General features: G+C 51.9%; 2 protein-coding genes and 1 long non-coding RNA gene across 4 annotated transcripts in view; 1 reads left to right on the top strand and 2 right to left on the bottom strand.

Moving 5' to 3' along the window:
* The first annotated feature begins 1,144 nt into the window (after positions 1 to 1,144).
* PKIG (protein kinase (cAMP-dependent, catalytic) inhibitor gamma) lies at positions 1,145 to 16,782 on the top strand. 2 transcript variants are annotated; one of them, XM_017822610.1, is made up of 4 exons: positions 1,145 to 1,345; positions 6,746 to 6,813; positions 15,469 to 15,644; positions 15,827 to 16,782. In XM_017822610.1, exons 3-4 carry the CDS (start codon positions 15,494 to 15,496, stop codon positions 15,904 to 15,906), a joined length of 231 nt encoding a protein of 76 aa, XP_017678099.1. In that variant the 5' UTR covers positions 1,145 to 1,345; positions 6,746 to 6,813; positions 15,469 to 15,493; the 3' UTR covers positions 15,907 to 16,782. The 2 variants fall into 2 exon arrangements, with proteins under 2 accessions (XP_017678099.1, XP_017678100.1); XM_017822611.1 differs by lacking the exon at positions 1,145 to 1,345 and adding an exon at positions 3,998 to 4,016.
* LOC108501080 lies at positions 2,499 to 3,890 on the bottom strand. The gene is made up of 3 exons (XR_001876124.1): positions 3,704 to 3,890; positions 3,493 to 3,597; positions 2,499 to 3,387 (listed from the first exon to the last, which is right to left on the bottom strand). It is a non-coding gene; the product is annotated as an uncharacterized LOC108501080 (long non-coding RNA).
* Positions 16,783 to 18,518: 1,736 nt separating the features above from the next.
* Positions 18,519 to 21,446, bottom strand: part of ADA (adenosine deaminase) — a 19,820-nt gene continuing 16,892 nt past the window's right edge. Inside the window, exons 5-7 of the mRNA XM_017822565.1 lie at positions 20,962 to 21,111; positions 20,433 to 20,562; positions 18,519 to 20,232 (exon numbers count right to left, since the gene is read on the bottom strand). Coding sequence (XP_017678054.1) covers positions 20,131 to 20,232; positions 20,433 to 20,562; positions 20,962 to 21,111 — 382 coding nt within the window. The 3' untranslated portion in view covers positions 18,519 to 20,130. The remainder of the gene's footprint in view (positions 20,233 to 20,432; positions 20,563 to 20,961; positions 21,112 to 21,446) is intronic.

The raw sequence follows: 21,446 nt of genomic DNA, 5'->3' as shown, positions 1-21,446 counted from the left end.
AGGCCCATCTGTCATGGCAGAGCTGCAGGGTGGCAGAGCTGCCTCTTCTGTGCCTGTCTGGTGCTCAGAGAGACGGCAGGTTGGGAAAGCCAAGTGCTCCTGGCTCACACTGCTCACTTTGCATACAACCCGAAACAAAAGCTCACCCAGCTCGAGCGAGCAGGGACGAGAACCATTCCTTGGCAAACACCCTTTGTGATCCCCAGTTGAATTGTGCCACTTCTCCCCCTCACAAGGACACTGAGTGTCCTTACAGCAGGGATGGAGCACATCTTTCACTCTCTCAGCAAAGCAATTAGCACTAATGAGCTGTTCCAGTCTGGCAGGGCTGGGCAGGAGCGCTGGCCCAGGGAACGACTGCAACCACCTTGATTGCTTGGCTTCTGTCACTCCATGGGGGCTCCAAGGCTGATGTGACACAGGGAGGTGATGCCAACCAGAGGGATGTCCCTGGCCCCCCGTGGTGCCAAGAACAGCCAAAATTTCCTCTTCTTCTGAAGTGGCCCCAAGCTCTTTGAGAGCTCGCAGGCTGTGCTTCACACAGCAGGGTGGATACAAAGGTACGTGCTCGATATATGGTACTACCTTGCTCATAACACCTTCCCCTCTTAAATCCAGGTGCTGTCACCAGCTCTGGACTTCAGACCCAAATAAGGCTGGCACCCAGGGGCACACGAGCTGAAGTAGTCTTGGATTTTACCCTGTGGGAGCCAGTGGAGCAAAAAGCCTTCCAAAACCACACAAAGCTGTATTTTTCATGGAAGGCATTTACCCGGTGCTACTCTTGCTAGGATAGCTCAGGCTGCACACGGTGTGATGGCATCTTTGGCCAGGCCCTGCTGGAGAGGATAAACGGTGGGATCCATCTGGGACATGCATCCAAACAATGTGCCGGAGAGACCCGGGGGCAACAGCAGGCAGGCAGCAAAAGCCACAGCGCTGAGCACCGAAGGGAGGATGCTCGGGCACACGCAGCTGCCGGGGGATGGGGTTACAAGCCGAAGCTAAACAAAGATCCCTGTGAAAAGGAAACGGATCCCTCCTGCCGACTGTAAGGTAGGAGCCGAGCGGGAGCTGCTTGACATCATCGGGCAGAGCATTGGATTACAGCGGGCAGGGACTGACTCGAGGAGAGGAGAACACGCCCCTTGGCCCCACAAGTGCAACTTCATTTAGCAGCTCCCAGCAGAAGGAAACTGCGAGTCTGAAACCGGTCGCGGCTCCCTCGGGGCCGGCTTGGCTGCTCGCCAGCGCGGGCAGGGACGGCAGGAGGGTGTTATCCAGCCGGGAGCCCTTCCCGGGCGGCGGGAGCGCGGAGCTCGGGATCCGAGGAGCAGCGGGAGCTGTAAGTGGGGCTGTGCGAGGGGCTGGCCAGGTGGGTGGCCGGGACACCTGCCCGGGGTGCAGCGAGGGGGCTGCGCTCCTGCCACGGCCCCGCCGTGGAGCGGGGCTTTGTGGAGAGAGAGATCGCTTAACTTTTTACCCAGCAGCTGCGAACACCGAGGGGTTTGCTGCCCGGCAAACCGTGGGCTAAAAAAACAGCTGCATCCCGGGTTTTTTTCTCTCTGCTGTTGGGAGAAGCCGCGTGCAGGCTGATGGCAGGGAGGCGGCTGCTGTTTCGCCTGGAAAATAACGCGGATCAGCGCGAAGCGGTAGCGGGGAGAGCAGGCTCGGTGGTTAGAAATCACAAAGGACCAGTGGATCAGTGACGCCCGTGGGGATTTCTGGCCTCATTTCTAACATGCGTCCGTTTATTCTGAGCGGTTCGCCGGAGGGAATCCCTTAGAGCGCCGGGGTGGCTCTGCGCTGGCACGGCAAGGGATGCCAGGCGGTGGGACAGGCACCCGGCGTGCCGTCTGTGCGGGGCCGTGGTGGGAATCCATCCTTCAGGAACCGTGGGAGCTGCCCGGGGCTCTCCTCCGAGCTGCGGGCACGGGCGACAGCTTTGCAGAAGCAGGCTCGGAGACTCCCTGGCATCCAGCTTTCCAAGCAAATGTTTTAAAAGGCGAAGACTTGGGATAAAAAAAGAAGTGCTGTGTGGTGGTATTCTCAGGAGGCTTTGCAAATTCCTCCACCTCGGAGCTGTGTGCATTTCTCTCCTCTCTCTGGATTCCCCTAAGCAGCTGGTAGCGAGCCGCGGTTGGGGGCTTTCACATGCATGTAATGCCTTGGCCCCAAAAGCGTCTTTGGGAAATTTCTCTTTGCTTGGAAGGGGTAAATGGTTCTGCAGAACAAGAGCCAAGTATAGCTGTGAACCCAGAGGCAATGCCCTGGGTGGATGGGCTGGTGACTCAAAGCAGGACACGCTGGGGTCAGTGAGCAAGAAGCAGCTGCAGCAGCGAGATGGTGAGGGGAGACTTAGGAAGCAGGGATGGCTTGGCCAAGTGGCAGAGCCCCTCGGATGGTGGCAGCCCCTCAAGCTCTGGGCTGCTTTCTTGGCATGCCTGGCTTGGTTACTGGGGGACAGTGCTTGGCTTTGGAGGCTCGTGGCTGGAAAGAGCCACCGTGCTAGTGTGTGGGCACCCAGCTGAGAAATTGTCACCTCCCAGCTCTGATGAGGGATAGTGTTGGGGAAAGAAGGATGCATGAAGAGATCCTCTGTGGCTGGGTTCATTTACAGTGCAGGTATAGGTCAAATGGCCATTTACAATGTGGATATACCAATAGTGCTTAATATACCTCGGGCACAGAACAGAGCATTAAGTCCTTCAGGCAGTTCCACATGCCATCAGTTTTGGGGACACTTTCCAGATAGTGCAAACTCATATGCCTCAGAGAACTAGAGTGCTTGGGCTTCCAGCTTGGTCATGAAGAGATGAAACCCAGGAATGTTCATAGCTGTGCATCTTCTGTACCCAGGTGGACAGTTCTGAGGACGTGTACAGGGACAGGGTGAGCTAGAACACGGAGTTTTGCTTTTTCCCTTTATCCTCTTGTTCCGAAGTAAATCTACTTTTGAGCCCACTCAGAGGAATACCCACAGGCACACAACCCTGCCACCCAAAATAACTATGGAAAACATTTTCTAAGTTGCTGACATTTCCTGATCTCCCACATTTCAGAGCCAGTTCCTGCAGCATACTGCTGTGCATTAATACCTCCAGCCTGTCTGGGCTCCCAAACACCAGCATCATTACTATTCTGCAGATCACAGATGATTTTCCTGGGCTCACACAGGTCTGGGGCAGAATCGGGGATGAATCTACAAGTCCATAAGGAACAGCAGAAGCTTCAGCCCAGCTTTTTGTTTGCCTCTCTGTGTCAACCTGTTCTGGTCTCTCCCATCTTCACATTCCATTTGTTTCTCCACACTCTTAGGGGTTTCCTTAATGTCACCAAAGCTCTTTGCATGGGCTGATCCAGAGAACAAATTTTCCATCACAGCACCTGTTTTAGAGAGGGGGAAAAAAGCCCAGTGTTTCCAGTTGTCTTTAGCTCATGACTAGAAAAAGCCAAGTCATAAGGGATGCTGCTCCCCAGGCTTGCCAGCACCAGCCCGTGAGAAGGGAGGGTTCAGGTGTTCCATGGGCTTTGTCCCAAGTTCCTCTTGATGGCAGTTAAGGAGGTGGAGACACCACTCCAGGTCTTGGCTGGTACCTGTAGCACGAGCAGGAAGAGCAGTTGGACTATGAACTGCCTGTGCCCCATTTCAGAACTCTCACTGCTCTCGAGCCTGGAGGAATATGTACTTTACTCCACTCACTCCTGGTTTCCACAGTGAGTTCCCAAGCACTCCCCAGTGCAGCCAGGGTGCTCTTTGCACAGCTCCTGCACAGCAGCTCTCATGCAGGCACGTTGCTGGTCACAAGCTGCTGCCTCGGGAAGTCCCCGGCGGGCGCCGAAATGCCATTTCTGTTGATACTTGCAGTGATGTAATAATCCAAACATATCCCCACCAGAGCGTCATCAACTTTACTGGAATTACTGTTTCCACAAAGTGTAATTAATCTGTGGTGCTCATTGCCATGAGATATCAGTGGAGCAAAGAGCTCTGAAGGCATTTTAATGGGTACCAGGTAGTTATCTGGGTAACAAAACAATGCTGGGTATGATTAAGAGGATATTGCATTTTAAGGATTATAACACCTCCTGGTTCAGAGTCATTAGTGACTTATGAAAAACATTCCATTACAATTAGAGTTTTCTTGTACCAAGGATGCCAGCTGCTGCTGCAGACAGGGCACTAAACAAGGCAGTCTGGCTGCTCTGGGAGGACCAGGCTCCTGTTCTGATCAGCCATGTATGCAGCCTGTTGTTTACCCAGCAACCAAGAGACAAGAGAATAACCTTCTCTCCTCTGCCATCACCTTGCCTGAAACCAGAAAGGATTTCCTCTCTGGATCAAAGCAGCACCGTAACAGCTGTTGTGTGGAATAATGCTGAATTCAGCCAAAAAACATGCTGGGGCATGGTTTGGGTTTTGGGTTTTCTTTTTTGGAACATACATTCATTTTGAAGCAATGCTGAGAGGACCAAGGTTGTTTCATGTGTTTGTTCCTTTTGGGCAACAGCTGGTCAACATGGAGAAAATCTAAACCTCAAACATGTGCATCATCTACATTGGATAGGACAAGAGGAAACAGCCTCAAGTTGCACTAGGGGAGGTTTAGGTCAGATATTAGGAAAAATTTCTTAACTGTCAGGGTTGTCAAACACTTTACCAGTCTGCCCAGGGAAGTGGGGGAGTCAGTATCCCTGGAGATGTTAAAGAGACACACGGATGTGGCACTTGCAGACATGGCAGGGTTAGATTAGTGGTTGGACTTCATGACCTTAAAGATCTTTTCCACCCTAAATTATTCTATAATTCTGTGCTGGTGCCCTTGTAGTTCATTCCTCATGGGTATGGATGTAACCATCCAATGAACATTTCCACTAGGGTCCCAAAATAACCCTTGTACCTTGATGGGCTATAGGACTAGATTAGGAAATGTGGTGCTCCTTAACAAGTCACTTCAGCCCATCCTTAGTTACACTGCATGGACTGACCCACCTCACCACCATTAAATCTCCAAACTCCCTGTGTGGGATGTTGCCTGGCCTTTCCAACTCTGCCCATTGCCCAGGGAGCAGCAGGACCAGAAGAGCCAGAAGAGGACAAGCCTTTGTGGATGGAGCAAGGGGCTCAAAAAACTTGCAGACTCCAGATGCCCACATAGGGGCTGTGGGAGAAAGTACCAGGACTGCAGGGTTGGAAAGCCAGTACCCAGTTGCTAAAAAGTTTTTGTCTCCAAAATCAGCTTTTTTTGAGAGAGAAAATGGGGGGTTCCCACCGTGTCCCATCAGGAACAAAGCTGCTCAGTGGTAACTTGTACTTCAGAGCATCGTTGCTCCAGTTTGCTTTAAGCCTCCCTTGGCAGAGGGCCACGTATATTGAGATATTTTGCAACACTCCTGAAGTGCTGGAGGTTTAACTGTTTGGGCTGTGTAACACACGAGCCAGAGCGAGGCAGGAAGGCAAAGGAGGAAAATAAAGACTTGTGGGTTTCCAAAGCTGGCTTTCTTCCTTTTCCTGCTTTTGTTTGCCTGCTTGGTGCCCCAAAAGGGCGATGCATATTCCCAGAGTTGTGGGAATGCTGTTTCTTTTCCGGTCCAGTGTTTCCAGTAAGCACTTTGCTATAAATGAGGTAAACACCAACAAAAGTGTATTGTTAAATCCCTGTGTCTTTGTTTAGCTCCTGTCATGATCATAATTAGCATTTTCCACTTCTGTAAGCCTGTCATCTGCAGATCTGAAAGTGCTTTAAGTTATTTGAAGCATCTAACAGGGGGAGGGAGTATTAATAACTCCATTTAACAGATGGGCAAACTGACACACAGAAGCAGCAAGTGCCCTGTCCTTGAAGCAGGACCAGAGCCAGCAAGTAGTCGGCTCCAACTACAAAGTTTTGAAAGTGGGTCAGAAAAACAAAGAAAAAGGCTGTGGATCTGTCCCAGTTTGGAAAAGGATGAGAAATAGTTCCAGTCACAGTGGTACTCAACCCAGATGGCCCAGACAGATGAATTGCTAGATGAGCTACTGCTTATATGGTTAAATGGTTCATCTCTTGATTCCTGTTCTGCTAATATTTGTCCCTGGGACAAAGGCAAAAAAACAGTCCATAATGTTCCAAAAAACTCAGAAAGCTGAAACAGCTGCTAAAATAAGCAAGTGTCTTGTTGGCTGGGCTCTGCAGGTCAAGGGATTGCAAGGCACCCACAGATGTTGAGGCCACAGAGGAAATGTCTTTGAGCAGTGCCTGGGGACAGCAGGAGGAGGCTCAGCTGTGCACAAACAGCAGAGACACAAAGGAGCTGGACACAGACCCAGTGAGGCACCAGAACTATCAGATCAAACTTCCCCTTTCACCTTGGAGAAGCCAGTATGGAAGTTTCACTTCTGTAAAGGGCAGCAGAGCTGCAAACCAATATCCACTTATACCCTGAGGCAGCTGCTGGGTCACCACCGTGCAGGTCAGGAGACATGAGTTGCCTCAGTTCTCCCCAGCACCCGTGGGAGGGCAGTGGAAGGGGAAGCAAAACCAAAGAGCCCTTGTCTGTGCAGCCCCAGCTGGGCTTTCCTTACACGTCAACCCTTTGGTTGGCATCTCCCTGCTCGCCAAGCCAGGCTCCACCTGAGCCTGCCAGCCCCCACCACCCCTCTGCCATCCTGGTCACAGATAGTGGAAAGAGCAGCTGAGCTTTTTGCTTCCCAGAATAAGAGCAGATAACGTTTTCTTAATCTTTTTTTATTTTTCTTCCCCAGAAGCTGTTTTCCTGCTGCGCATGAAGCTTGTTTGAAGTCATGTCCAGAAGGAAAGTCAACTGAATCAGGTAGGCATTCACACTATGGACTGATAAAGTTTCTATTCACAGGGAGATATTATAAACAAAAATGTTTTTTTCCTTCCTGTATCAGAGTCACTTGACCTCCCTCTATGTTCTGAATTACTAGATGGTAGAAGACTGCTAAGAGGAAAGAAACATCAACAATTCTGCTGTAATGACTTCCCTGCTGTATTATTTACGCTTCACAGCCGTGTCCTTGTACCAAGCCATGTTCCAGCACTGACTCCAAGGCAGGCCCCAGTGCCAATCCTGCTGCACAGCCTCTCCCTGCCAGCAGTGGGGACGTGGTGAGCAAACCCTGCTCCCAGGCTGCCCCCGCATGCCGTGCACGGGAATGTTGTTTTCCTGTACGTAACCATGTAAGGGAGTTTTGCCTTGCATTGTAGAGTCAGTCCAGCGAGATCCAGGGAATCCCCAGAGCTTAACCTTTTGTGGCTCCTGTGTAAATGGCAGATCCTTTCTGTGGTTTCACTCCTGTGTCTCCTCTGTGCTCAGATCATGTCACTGCTCTCTTTGCTCCTGCACGGAGCTGCCAGGGCTGAATGGTTTGAGATCTGCACTACAGGATCTCAGGACTCTGGTACAGAGACACCCTGTGCCCTGCACCAAGGCTGCATTTCAGTGGACCATAAAACAGCTGACAATTCATTTCATTAGGAGATTTCCCTTTCCTGAGACTATAAGTGGCAATGATCACTGAGCATCCCCAGTGTAATGTTACAGGCACATTTCGAGCACCACTGCAGCTCATATCCCTGGGGACTTACACAGAGAGATTTACCCTGCCTGCAGGAAGGATCAGAAGCTGCTGTCACCTGACACAGCTCTACAGAAATTCTCCATCCATCACAGAAATCTTCTGTGAAGATTTCTACAGAGCTTTCCCTGCCCTGGTAGGAGTCCCAGCAAGGTAGAACAGCCAAAGGGGCTTCTGATTCCAGAGGTTTGCAGGAGCCATGGAGCCACCTGAAAGGGCTTAGCTCAGCCACCCCAAACTGCCAGCCTGTTCTGAACTCTGACACTTCCCTTTCCTGCTGCATGTCAAGTACCAACAGCACCATCCCAGCCAGCCAACCCTTCTCACAGCCCCCAAAGACAGATCTGCCCCACTCTCACCTTCCCAGGCAAGCACTGCCCCTGCCCTGGCATGGGGGGTCTGCTGGTGGCTTTGTTCCCTGCAGGGGAGCAGACAGACAGGCAGCCAGCTCCAGGGAGCAGAGCTAAGCCTGGTTTTGCTAATCAGCCTCGTTCTACACTGACACTCTTTAAGAGGTGCCCCAGTTATTTTTAGGCACCACTGGGAGCTGCCAGGGCTCTCTCACCTCAGGAGGCTTCACAGGTTTTCACTCAGCCTTTTACACTGCACTGAGTCAGGAGGACTCTTTGGATGCTGGATGCAAATTCCTGTGGGACTGTGCAAGTCTCAGCCAAGGCAGGTGGCTCTCAGCTTCACACTCCCTCTGCTAAGCAGAGCCCCCTCAACCAAAACCTGCACAGTTACAGCCCTCACAACACCTCTGCCAAGCTGTGCTCCCCTTCCCAGCCACGCCAGCACTGCTTTCACACAGCAACAGAGCTCAACTCCTCAGATCACAAAGAAGAACTGGAATAAATAGCTCTTTTTCCTGCTAGGCATAAAAATAAGGATTCATCCTTGCTTACCTCTGTCCTGTAGAGAGGTCTTCCTCAACCCAGAAACAGAGCTACAGCATCAAGGCTTGCTGTGGCTTCACCTTCCTCTTATATGTGACAAGGGCAGCTGTGCTAGAAAATAGCCCCAGCTGCATCTTCTCTGTGCTTATTTGACTTCTCCTTGCCCAGGGAAGCCTGCAAAGTGTTGGGGGGGTGCTGGGGTTGAACATCCCTGGGCCAGGAATTCAAGTGGAGTTTTAGAAGGTGATGTTGACTCAGAGGTCAGTGCCCTGGGGACTTTTCTTCCTGAACAATCTGCAGGAAGGCAGGAAACCCGGGGATCCCCATTGCAAAGGAATTCACCCCATGGCCCAGGCATGATAAGGTGTCTGAACATCACAAGCAAGGAGAATACACGGAACACAGAACACAGCCTGCCACAGCAGCTGTGGGGCTTCTGCAGCTGAAGGGTTTAAAGTCCCTGGTCTGTGGGTTGTCTGCTTTGCAAGTTCAGGCATTAGCAGATCTTCCACACAGTCGCTCTTTTTGCTCGTGTAAAAATATGTTGACATCTAAAGGCAGCGAAGAAGTTCTGAGAAAATAAAAGTAATGGAGAAGGGACTCGTAGCCTCAGACTCCTAACAGCTTTGAAAGGGCCCCTGCAGGGGACAGAGGGACCTGTCAGTGCTCATGGCAGTTCTGGGTAAACATGAGGGATCTGATTCTCTGCTTGTTGCTCTGCAGAAGTCAGAGCAGTGTGTGAGCCTGGCTTGAGGGGGTGAAAAACAGGCAGCAAGAAAGTTGCCAGCCTGCCACGTTCTAAGGCTTGCCAGGGCTGAATGTGCCTCATCCCCTCTGCCACCCATCCCTCAGAGGGACACGTGTCCTTTGGAGGTGGGGGAGGAAGAGTGCTCCCTGATTTGTGAGCATCTTGAAGCTGGAGGATGTGAAAAACAAGCTCGACCTGGGAACAAAACAAAAATACAACTGCTGTCACGGCAACTGTCTCCAGATGCACAAAGAGACCAATTATTTTCATTAATCAACTTATTGAGAAGCTGCAGAAGAGGCTTAAGCTGCATCAAGGCTTGGTGCTTAGGGGAAGGGAGGAGCAGAGGGCTCCATCAGACCCTGGTTGCCAAGGCAAACTGTGATTCTTCCCATGGTGGAGGACTTTTGGAGCAGATGCTCAGCACCCATGTGCCATGGGGACTGGCAGAGGGGTGCTGCCTGCTCCAGGCTGGCAGCACTGTGTGGCCAGAGCTGGGCACTGGGCTGTCCCCCTGGCAGAGGGACGAGCGGATGGAGGACGGGCGGCTCTGTCCCACCATCTCCCCACACATCCATCCTGGCAGCTGAGCAATGCCCTCCCGCCTCCCCCAGCCTCCCCCTCTCCCCTGGGGACCACAACAGCACACACAAGGACTCACCCTACCCCTATGCCAAGGGTCAGCTGTGATTTTGAAATCTGTCTGGAGCGTTTCTTACATCAGCAGGAAGCCGGGCAGTGGCTGTGAGGGTGTGGGGCAGCAGGAGGTGCCTTGGGACAGCAGGGACACTGCACTGGGGGCCCTGGAGATGTGTCTTTCGGAGGTGGGGCGGGAGAGGAAGGAGTTTGGAGAGCTTGGTAGAGCTAAATGCAAGGTTTGTGAAGTCACAGAGGAGTTAGTCTAAGCCTAATCTTAAACCTGGGGTTAAGCAATTAGTTATCAGTTCTACAGGCATGAAGTGATCTTTATACTGTGAAACCAGAAGCAAAAGAAGGGATCTGTTTGTGGACACTGAGCCTCAGCTGTATCTGCTATCCTCCTATAGGAATTACAATCTTCCACCAAGTCCTGGGGAATGCTAGAAGCTCTGTTCCTGCAAAACCATTGCAGTGGCTGGAGCAGCTGGGATGTCTGCCCTGGCTGAATTTATTGTACTTAGTGTAAGAGCCAGAGGGTACAGAGTTATTACAAGAAATACCACAGCAAAAGCCTTCCAAAAATACCAGTGTGCCATGCCCAGTCTGACATCTCTTCATCACTGAAGTGTGGTGAGGCTTTTCCACGCTCTTCTTTCCTGGAAAGAAGCTGCTCAGCACATGAGATGGACACACCCTTCCATCGTAGGACTTGAGGCTGCTGCCTTGCTCCTGCCTGTTTCTCACCCAGCCAGGAAACTTGGGGCTCAGCAGTTTGGAGCACATCAATTGTGACCAGTAAGACCCACCCCCCCCACATTTTGGAGAACACAGACCCAGCAGATGTGTCTGGCACACACCCTGTCACCAGCCTTACCAACACTTGGTGCTTGTGCAGCCACTGCCAGACTGGGCTCCCAAAAGCAGCATCTTCATCCTAAGCTGCATCTTCAGCTCAGCTTCTGGCCATGGATCTAAGCTCTAGTGAGGGGTCATGAGACATAATGAGGCCTTTAGGCACGATCACAGGTCTAAAAATACCCCAATAACACCATTACAGAGCCCTTCTTCTTTGATGTACAGCCCCTCACGCATGTTCCCAGACAAGATCCCAGTGGAAAATCTGCTGAAATTCCAGCTGGAGGTTGTCAGACAGTTGGTGGAAACCCCCTGACCTCAAGTGCTGGCTTCAGCCCTGCGGGATATTTTTTTCTCCTCACTGGATCCGACTCTCCCAGCAGGAAACCTCACAGCAAACCCACAGGGAGCACAGAAATCCCGGTGCTCCCGTCTCTGTGCTCTACCAGGCCCCCCTCTTCAGTGAACCATCTCACTCTGTAAATATTTTAAAAGCCCAGCAGGGCTGTTGAGTATGTTTTGCTGTTGTTATGGATCCGGCCCCAGCAGGAGAGGTCTAATAATAGTCCCTGTACCCTGGAATGGAAGGGCAAGGGGCACTGCACAATGCAGCACTCCATGCCTTGGTCCCTGCAGGTTGGCAAGAAAGGGCAGAGAAGTGGGATGTGATGCATGAGCAGATGGGGTCACATTCCCGGTCCCTGGCAGAAATTTGGAATTTCACCCTGGAACCATAGGTTTAATTTGGCTTCATGGCCAGGAGAGTGTTGTGTCCCCTGGTGTGACACCGTGCGGGTGGGAGAGCGTGTCCTGGGCTGGGCTGTGGGATGAGAGAGCCATCTCCAACCAAAACCTACAGCTCTGTGTCCCAGCTGCAGTGGGCAGTGTGGGGCCACAGCTGGGCTGCAGCACCCAGAGCTGGGGCTGTGCTGGGCTCCTGCCAGCAGAGAGGAGGCACAGAGCAGCCGTGGGCTGAGATCAGCCCAGCCTGCAGATAGCCACCATCCAGAAACAGCCCTTTCCAGCCATAAGAAGTTTAACCCAGACAAGGGACAGATGCCATATTGTGTGAAGGGTCTCCTTGAAAGTGGAGTCAGTGCCGAGTGTGACTGCAGCGTCCATCCAATCCCGGGGACCAGCCCTGGCCACTGGCTTGGGTCACAGGGCTTGTGTTGGCCCTGCAGACACAGGGCCCTGTGCTCAGGGTAACCTGCCAGGCATTTCCAGGTCATTTCTCTGCCACTCTTACGTTATTTGCAGTAACTGTTTGCCGTAGTCCTGGGATCTATGCTGTGAAGCAGGCAAGAGGGATTTAAATGCAGGCTTGTCAGTGGGACTGAATAGGACATGGAGCTGACCCAAAAGAAATGTCCCAGTTTGTTTTACCAAAAGGCAGAAGAAACATTTAACCCTTCAATTTCTTAGCATCCACATCCTAAATGGATACAACTCAGTCCCAGAACGAGTAAAGCTGGTTTAGTTGCAGCCCCCAGAGCAGAGCCAGCTGCTCTGTCAGCTGCTGGGAGACTTCCCTGGAAAATGCTGGTGAGCCCAGTTGCAGTCCGACAGCAAAACGGCCCTGGAAGTTGAGCCCATGGCAACAAAGCCAAGACTGTTAGAGCTCCACATTTTTTAGTCCTCACAAGACACTACAAAAAACTAAGACGAGGCCAAATGGCAGGTTTGGCAGAACCAGGTTGCTTTGGGCAGATGGGAGCAGAGGTGGCTCTTGGGACACCCCTGGTGTCAGTGGCAGCTTGTGAGGGGCTTCCTCACTTGAGGCCAGCTGCTCTGGGACTGGCAGCACCACGTCCCAGAGGCAGAGGGGACACAGCCTCCCTCCAAGCAGCGCAGGAAAGCTTTTGAGGAATATGCAGTGGGCAGCAGGTCCCAGCTTCCCTGCCCCATCCCTGCAGGCTGGCACGCTGTGCTGAGGGCACAGGGACTCTTTCTGTCACCATCAGCAGCAGGGAGGAAAGGGAGGGCAGGAAAGTGCCCTTGGGGACAAGCTGAATCACCTCTTTGAAGCGCCCTGGAAACCTTTGTATGTGTGTGCCGTGGGATTATTCCCACAACACCTGGCAAGAGCAGGCCCATCATCACATCAGCCCACAGGAGTATGAAAAACCAAAGGTAGGTGATGCACCCCCCTTTGCACCCCCCTTTGCACCTCCTGCCACCCCTAAGTGACTGTCCATGGTAACACAGTTTCAGGTTGAATTACCTGGGCAAGAGGGAAGGTGGTTCCTTTGTTGTCCCTGGCAGATGCAACAAGCTCTTACTGAGCAAAGCCCCGTGGAACTGTTTTGCACATGCCTGGAAATGTGGAAGTGCTCATTGAAAAATCAGGTTTTTCTATCAAAAATCGAGGCAACTGCTCCCATCACACTCTCAGTCCAACAGCTTCCTGGAGAAAGAGGCTGGAGTCTCTCTGCTGGTGTGGAGGTCTCTGCTGCAAGGCTTTCGAGAGCCGCCCACCTTGAAAATCCCAAAGGAATTGCACAATTTGGAAAGCTTTGTTCATAAATCCGCCCGTCTCCAGCTCCTAGCATGGAGAGCCGAAGGCAGGAGCCCTCCCAGCCATGGAAATAAATAAATCACATGCGCCATCTCCCGGCCACCCAGACCTGCACTCTTGGTGCCTTCTATTTTTAGTCAGGATCCCATCCTTTTCCGTGTGATGGGGCACTTGGTCGCTTGGCACAGCACTGCCACTACTGTTGGCAGCTACATCAAGGAACACTGGGAAAATGCTGCATCCCAGGGACTGTCTCCTGTCCCCACTTCGGGCAGTCCATCCTAGAAACCAGGTGGTCCAGCCCTCAGTACAAGGGCAGGAGGACTCTGGAGCATCTCAGCTCTGGACTGGTCTCACGGATTGGAGATGAACCAAGCCTTGTGTGGATCACTCCTGGAGAAGCCTCCTGAGTCCGTATGACATCTCTGGCAGCTGCAGAAGGTCAGCAGCCTCTGAGCTCTGATGAGCTGTAAGGACTTGTCTGGGAATGATGGATGCTCAGCCTGTCCTGGGGAAAAGGCTCGTTGAGCTCATCCAGCCTGTTCCATCCAGAGCGTGTGCCTTATCCCAGGAACGGCACGCCAGGGACAGAAGGAGAGGAGGTGAGGAAAAACAGCTGGGATCTCTTGCTGGGACAAAGGATGCAGCTTTTCCCAGTGCTCATTTAATAGGGGCTAGATGGATGCCAAGCCCTTGGAGGAGATGGATGTTTGCAAGAATTTGCTGGATTTGGGGAAGCAGGATCTCCTGGGAGGTCTGGGTAGGCTGAGCCCCACATCCCACCAGAGAGCCGGTGCCAGCACTCCCTGATTTGGCATCAGCACCAAGAGAGGAGTCCCTGGGGCTACCAAGACTGTGGTTGCTGCACCCTGCTCAGCTCAGGAATGGGGGGAATTTAACCTCTTTCATCCCATCTGCTTCATTTCCTTCCTAGTGCCATAACACTGGGGATTAGGCAGAGGAGTGTGATTCCTGTCCAGTCTGGTGGTCTGCCAGTAGAATTCCCTGGTAGGAAAATCAATATTAAGCAGGATTTGTACAGGAAGCTGAGCAAACTTCTCTGGGTCATTAACCCCGAGGCACAAAAGGGAATGAATGTGCATTAAATGTGCATGACTTTGTTTTCACTGCACACGAGCGTTTCTAATCGGGACCTGCTCCGAGCACTGACACCATCAGTGGAGCTAGAGGCGTATTTTACAGTGAGCAGAATCACAGATAAGACAACAATTAATCTCTAACTTCCACACAGAAAAACAAACTAAGTGCCAAACGGAGTCTACAGGAGCAGGAACTGAGAGCTGTGGGTTTCCCGTGCCGAGGCAGTGTGTGCTCGCCAGCTCTGTGCCCAGGAGACAGGACACCCCGAGCTGCTGCGGCCCCTGCACTCTGTGTGCTGTGCAAACGCTGGCAAGGGACACCCTGGGCTGAAGGGAAAAACCAGCAACTTAAGGATTCATCAGGCTGAGCTCGGAGCTGGCTCACAGCGGAGCTCGCGTGTGACAAGTGGCCGCTCCGAGCCTTTCTTTGTGCTGTGCCCTTGGCACGGGCACAAGTCTGGAGTGGAGGGATCCAAGTGTCTCACAGAAGGGCTGTTTTTCACATGTTAAAGTGCTTATCTCACAGCACTCCAGCCCAACGCTTCTTCAGTGACATCCCACAACCAGTGGAGGCCAGTACTGCTCCAAAGCCCCGTACCTGTAAAATACTCCTCTGTTCCTCCAGCTGTTCCCAGGGGTTCCATCATTTCCCATTACAAATTCAGGATGGATCAGCACCCCTTCCCCCCCGCAGTGAGCCAAACTTGGCTTCTGTTCAAAGCTCCTGTAGCATTTTGAGGAGGAAGGAGGTCTTTCTCTGTAATGCTTTTTTTGAAGGGAAAAGCTGCTGCAAGCGACCTTGTGTGCCTAAAGGAGAAGGCTGGAAACTCCAAAGGAGAGAAGAACGCCTTGTCTGCCTTGGTTTGCAGGGGGAAGGTAGAACAAGGGCCAGTAAGGCAGCTGGGATGAATCCGTGGCACACTGGGCCACCCAGCACGGTGGATCTCCCCACACGAGGGGGTTGATATCTGAGATCTCAGTGGCTGCTGACAGAGGAACCAGAGCAGAGTTACAGGGGCTGTTTTTTCGTGCTGTAATTTAACCCCACGGAGCAGCCTCACCTGGAGGGAGCCGTGACTCCAGCCTTGCCGAGCATCCTCGTCCTCACAGCTGTGTTTTCTCCACAGTGTTTTGCAGGCGAATAGAGATGCAATGGAGGTAGAGTCCAGCACCTACACCGACTTCATCTCCTGCGACCGGGCGGGCCGGAGGAACGCTGTCCACGACATCCAGCGAGATGCCACCACCATCAGCATGCGCAAGCTGACCGAGGAGCTCGGCGACCTCGCCGTGCAGGGAGCAGGTGAGCTGCCACAGACACCGGCGAGCCCAGCTCCTGGCACAGCCTGGGAGGTGCCTGGCCACAGCAGGGGAGCAGTGGGTCTTCAGGTGGCAATGAGAATGAAGTCAGCTGTAGCAGTTACTGGTGGCTTGTGTCCTCAGCAGGGTGTAAATTTGCTTTCTTCCCAATCCTCCCTTTCGCAGAAAGCCAAAGAGATGCCTCCTCTTCTGACAACGACCCTGGAGCAAGACCAAAGGGGCAAGAAAGCAGCCCCTCCCCATGAGAGCAAACAGGGGTCGGGATGGGCAGGAGGAAGGCCTTGCTGTGAACATCAGACAAGAATTTGCAATTGAATCTGCGGACAAAAGCCAACCTGGAACAGCAAGTTGTCCATCAGATGCCTCTGCTGCAACCACGTTTCTGTAGAGAGCCACAAGATGCTGTGCAAGGACTGGCACCTCCAAAAGACTTCTGCCCCCATCCCTAATGATTTAGGGCAACACTGCCGTGGTTGTAGTGACATGAGCCATTCTCAAGATGCCTTAGCTGCGATTTTCCCTTAGGGGGAAAACAGTTTCAGTAATAATAGACACATCAGACTCTCCTGTCCAAGGTACCTTCCTCCTTTGCAAATTTAGACTATTATTTATTCTGTTTCCATAGATTAGAAGTTCAGCTTATTGGTTTTTCTAAGCCTCACCCTCATCTCCATCTTAGATCTGACCTGGCCTCTGGACCGTCCACGTGGCCCCTCGTCAGGGTGGGCAGTGGGGAAGGGACCTGACCAGTCCCACTGCCCTCATGTCAACACCACTTACCTGTGCTGCTGCTGCTTAGCATCAGGAAAGGACCAAAGCACAGCTCTGTGGGAATGAGCCCCACCTGGAGACACAGCAGCACCAGCCACAGGCACCTTTTCATTTGGGTGTCAGCATTTTAAGATGTTGTTAAGGGGAGGGGAGAAACAATTTGCTGGTTTGACTGTTGAAATTCAGGCTTAACTTTGCAAGCTGTTAGCTGAGATGATCTCTGGTAGGATCTCACACCATTCTCTCTTTTAGGAGACATGTTTTGTGTTAAAGATGGTTTGATAAAACTATATAAGCTGTTGGAATAAATAACACAACCTTCAAGTACTGAAGGTGTTTTTTTCTGCCTCGGTGTTTCTTCTTCCTCTGTTTTGCCTTGATCTGTGGGATGGATTCACCAGCTTCCCCTAACATGGAGACACAGAGCTGTGCTACAAGAGAGTCCCCTCAGTTTGGGTCTATGAAACCCCCAGGGTTTGCAGCCCCCAGGGGGAGGCAGATACAGTTGGGCACGGAACATTCTAGAAACAGGTTTCCCAGGTTTTCTGCCAGGCAGTGCTTTCCTGTGGGCATTTCATCCACCTGTGGAGCACTGCTCCCCTCCACGTTACTGCCCCAGAAGTCAAGCTCAAGGCTGGCTTGGGACTTGGCACACTGGCCCAGACACCAGCACAACTGGTGCCAGTAGGAAGAGGCATCTTCCCTCTGCAGCACAGAACTATGGGGACATTGCTGGCATTTCACCCAGCCCAAGCTGATCCCGATGGAGCAGCCTGGCTGGGACCAACAGCCTGACAGGGACAAGGCAGAGCTGCCCTGGGAAACACCCTGAGCTGGTGACACAAGGACAAGCATCGCCCTGACAGCCCAGGGAAGAACTGAATCTCACAAGTTTGAGGTTTTTCAGGGAAAACAAGGCCATAAATAAGCAGAGAAGCAGATGCCAGACAGAGGGAGAATTGTCTGTGGGCCTCTGAGAAGCGGTGGCTGTGGGGCCAGCACAAGAGATGTCCATGGCTCCAGCCCCCACAGGAAACAAGGATTTGGCAGCCAGGTGGTGGCTGCAGCCGCTGCTTTGGCACAGGGCTCCCTGCAGAGCCCAGCCAGGACAGCAGCCAAGAGCCTGCTCCCATTTCCCATGCCCAGGGGCAAACCAGCAGGTAGCTCCTGGGCTTGGCTGACTGCACAGTTGTGTCTTTAAGCCCCATTTCCAGCTCTCCTCACCAAGGAGCAGAGCAGTATTTTTGGCTCACGCTGGCACACACACACAGGTGGCGTGGAGGGACCGTGCACCACCCAAGACCTCCAGCAGTCAAATGTGAGCTAATCTTAGCTCTCCTCAGTCAGAAAATATCTGTTCCAGAATTATATTTAGGCAGAGGAGTAGGGACCTGTGGGCCAGCTACTCTCAGGGGACAGCAGACAGGCATCGGGTTCCCCTTGCAAGTGGCAGCCAGGTCAGCTGCTGTCGCCAACTGTGCTGGAAGACCAAGGGCACTGCCTTCATCCAGCCACATCCCCACCTGCAAAGCTGCTGAGCACATGGATGCTCCGAGCCCTCCATTTCAGTTGAACACGTGGCATGCCAGACCTCCCGAAGCTCCAACCAAGCACTGAACGATCCGAAGTCTTTTGGCAAACACTCCCCTTCGTCCCCCGATGGTGCAGCCCAGGCTGTCCCTCTTCTGGCTCTGAGCATCAGCCACTGGTGCAAAACCCAGGAGACAGGGGAAAAAACCTGTGAACTACTTTTGATACACACCAGAAAAAGTGAGAGCACACAGTGATGGCACTGCTGCTTCTGGCAGGGGTTACACATCCCTTTGATTACTGAAGGGAAAGGACACGGGAGGTTGGAACAACCTGCATCCATAAATCCAACTTGGTTGGCTGGCAAGGGAGCAGACTTCCTTCTGGCTGTCAAAGTGCTCCAGCCTGGCAACAGGAGAAGACAGGAATCAGGCTGCCAAAGCCCCCCTCACACCTACCAGTGGACCCTTGTGGTCTAGCAGGGGTACCAGGGCACGTGTTGAGGAGCAGGGGCCGCAGTTCCTAACAGTCACCCTTGAACAGAAAGGCAAAAGGATTTACCTTTAATATAAATCTGTTATTTTATTAAAGAGGATTAACAATCAACTGTCCAGAATCCAAACAAGAAACTCTTCTTCATAAAGAATTTTTGGAGAGAAATTACCCAAAAAAGGCCTGTTTCTTACCGCAATCATGTTCCTAAAAGGGATGCTTTATTTTTTGCTTTATAAAAGTAAGAAAATCACTCTCTCTTATTCATCTATCTATGTGTATATATGCACCACATACTTCAGAGATGAGTATTTTACTCAGAAGACCAATATGGAAGCCCAGAAAGAATGGAAATACTCCCAGCACACTGTTCCTGCTGGATGAGGCTGGACCGGTCCGTGGTCTGTCCATGGTAATGGTGACCACGGCCCCTTGTCAAAGGCAACTTTTTGGTACAGTATCTTTGGAGTAAGCATCTTGGCAGACACCTGGGATGCTAAAGCACACCACACACTCACGTCAGAAAATGATGGTCTCTTCTCTGGATGCACAGCTGTATTGCTTATTGAGTAAAAACACTATTATGCACCAAAATCACTTAGGAATATTCAGTGAATTTTTCTGTATAAATTCTCCACCAAACCGAAGATCTGACTTGGAGCTAGTGTTGTAGCTGAGTGAGAGAAGCAATCAGGTGGGATCCAAGTCAACACTGGGCCCTAGTTAATTTACTTTTTCAGCCTTAGCAGTGCCTAATGATTATGTCAAATCAGGAAGAGGGCAGAACTGTTAAACCAGCCAATCGACCATGGCTTCTCCAAGCCCTAAACAAAGATAGAGGAAGATCAAACTGCAGTTCACAGGAATTCTCCAGGATGAGTACAAAACTGGGAAAAGTCCCAGAAGGCAGATTTTGGCCCAAAGTGGTAAAATTACGTTCCAACTTCCTATGCATGTGCGAGCATGGTCATGGCCAGCTATGAGCACTGGTGTGGCCTAACACAGCTCCTGTCCAAGAAAGGATGCAAAAAAAAAAGTATTTTGTTTTAAATGCCCTTCAGACCTGTGTATAGGTAGGGGCACCAGCCTCCAGCTTGTTCTTGTTCCAGTCTTGTTAGTACAAGACTAACCCTGTGTAAATAGAGCTGTGACCAAACCCTCCTACCCACAGGGACAGGAATAAAGCCTCTGTGTCTGAAACACCTGCTCACTCCCTGCCAGCACTAACACACCTCTTCCCTGCAAGGGTGAAGATTAACCCAGGCCACAGTCAGAGTTAAAGGTGGTTATTTCAGCACTGCAGACAAGGGCCAGGCAGGTCAGTGGGACAGGACAGGAAAAACAGGGAAAGAGGGGGGGGGGAAAGCAGGGGAGGTTCTTCTGTTTGCATTTGCAGTACAGAAACACTGACAGATGGAGAAGGGAGTCAGGCCAGCAGGCAGATCCAGTCTGCTTGCACAGCAGCAGGATAGGAAGCTGGATATCCATCTGGGAGAGAGTTTGTGGGGTAGAGGTGGGTGAATGTGATAGTCTGATTTTGATGAGCATTGTAAGGGTTAACACAGGGCTGCCAGGAATAGAGACCGACCCTGGGCACCTCCTCCCCAGCTCCCACGGGCACAGAGGAGTCAGCACAGGAAGAAGGGCCCTGCTCCATGCTGGCTCACAGGGACGGGTCACGATGTGTTGGGGACCATCCCATAGGCTTCATGCAGCTTGTTGAGCAGCTCCTGCTTTTCCTTCTCAGGTAAGAAGCTGGACTGGGCTGCATTGATGTTCTGGGGAAGAAGAGGGGGAACACAAGGGAGACATTAAAACACGTCAGACATGAAGAGCACCCTCTTAGCCTCCTGCTTACACGGCCAGGGCAGCACTTTCTGATTTCCATTAAAAATTCTTCAGCTCATAAAGAAAAACCAGCAGGTTGTTCTGGGCTGCACCAGGACAGCATCAGAGCACCCAGCCAGGGCTGACTCACAACTCTCTTGAACTCCTCTTCGGTGAAGCCCATGTGTTCCTTGACTATGCCATAATCCTTGTCAATGGTGGAGTTAAAGATGAGGGGGTCATCTGTGTTTAGAGAATAGTTGGCACGATCCTTCTTAAATCTGTAAGGAAATGGGGTTGAAGTGGTGGGTAAAGCACTGGATGTGACGCTGTGCAGTTCTCAGGGTGAAACGCAGTAAAAGCAAAGACCTTGGGGCTGTCCCTGCAGCTGGAACTGCTGGAGACAGACATGGAGCGTGGCTTCTGTCCCCACAGCTCTGCACTGACCTGCCAGTAGTGGCTGGGGTGCAGCACCTCGTGCCCCACAGCTCAGAGCAGGAGGGACAGGACAGCCAACCCAAGGGACCCCTGCACCCCTCCAGCTGCACCAGCTCCCCCCGTGCCAAAGGACAAGGATGTGCCACATTGTCCTACATAATTAGATGGGCTTTAGCTTTGTAAAGCAGTAAAGCAACCCAAATCCTGGTTATTTAAGATTGCATATAATTGAGAAGTCTTACTGTATTACGGGGTGTTTGGTGAAGTCCGGAGAACATGCTCCAGTGAGATAACTGGACCACGGGCAGACCTGTTTGGGGGAGTTAAGCATGAAAAGCAGAATCAAGCACGCAGATCTGAACCCCAGCTGTGGACACAGATAGCTCAGCACACTGGTAGAGCCAGATACAGGCTTAGAGCTTTGTTCACAGCTGCCCCTCAGTGCTACTCTGATGGACCAGTGCACATCCCAGGACATGGATGCAAAGAGCCCACAACCCACATGGCAGCAGCAGGAGCCAGTGGGATGTTTCCCATGGCCAGTCAGTCATGAGTGATGTGCCAACTGCTGCCATTAAGTATATACACACATATTCCATCTATTAGCTGGACATGACTATTCTGGGGAAAAGCCAAGAAAATCTGCATGTGCACAGTAACTCTCAGGCATTTCCACCCTCTAACCAGACTTGCTCTGGTACAGCAGCCTGATTTGTGGAAGGAGGAG

Source organism: Lepidothrix coronata, unplaced genomic scaffold, assembly GCF_001604755.1.
Source record: "Lepidothrix coronata isolate B3197 unplaced genomic scaffold, Lepidothrix_coronata-1.0 Scaffold99, whole genome shotgun sequence".
Taxonomy (NCBI): domain Eukaryota; kingdom Metazoa; phylum Chordata; class Aves; order Passeriformes; family Pipridae; genus Lepidothrix; species Lepidothrix coronata.
This window is presented reverse-complemented; position numbering and strand designations above follow the sequence as displayed.

What these genes read in the sequence shown, in the direction of transcription:
- PKIG (XM_017822610.1), top strand. Translation starts at nt 15,494, where the DNA reads ATGGAGGTAGAGTCCAGCACCTACACCGACTTCATCTCCTGCGACCGG. An exon ending in CCTCGCCGTGCAGGGAGCAG is followed by an intron (nt 15,645 to 15,826) that starts GTGAGCTGCCAC and finishes TCCCTTTCGCAG; the next exon opens with AAAGCCAAAGAGATGCCTCC.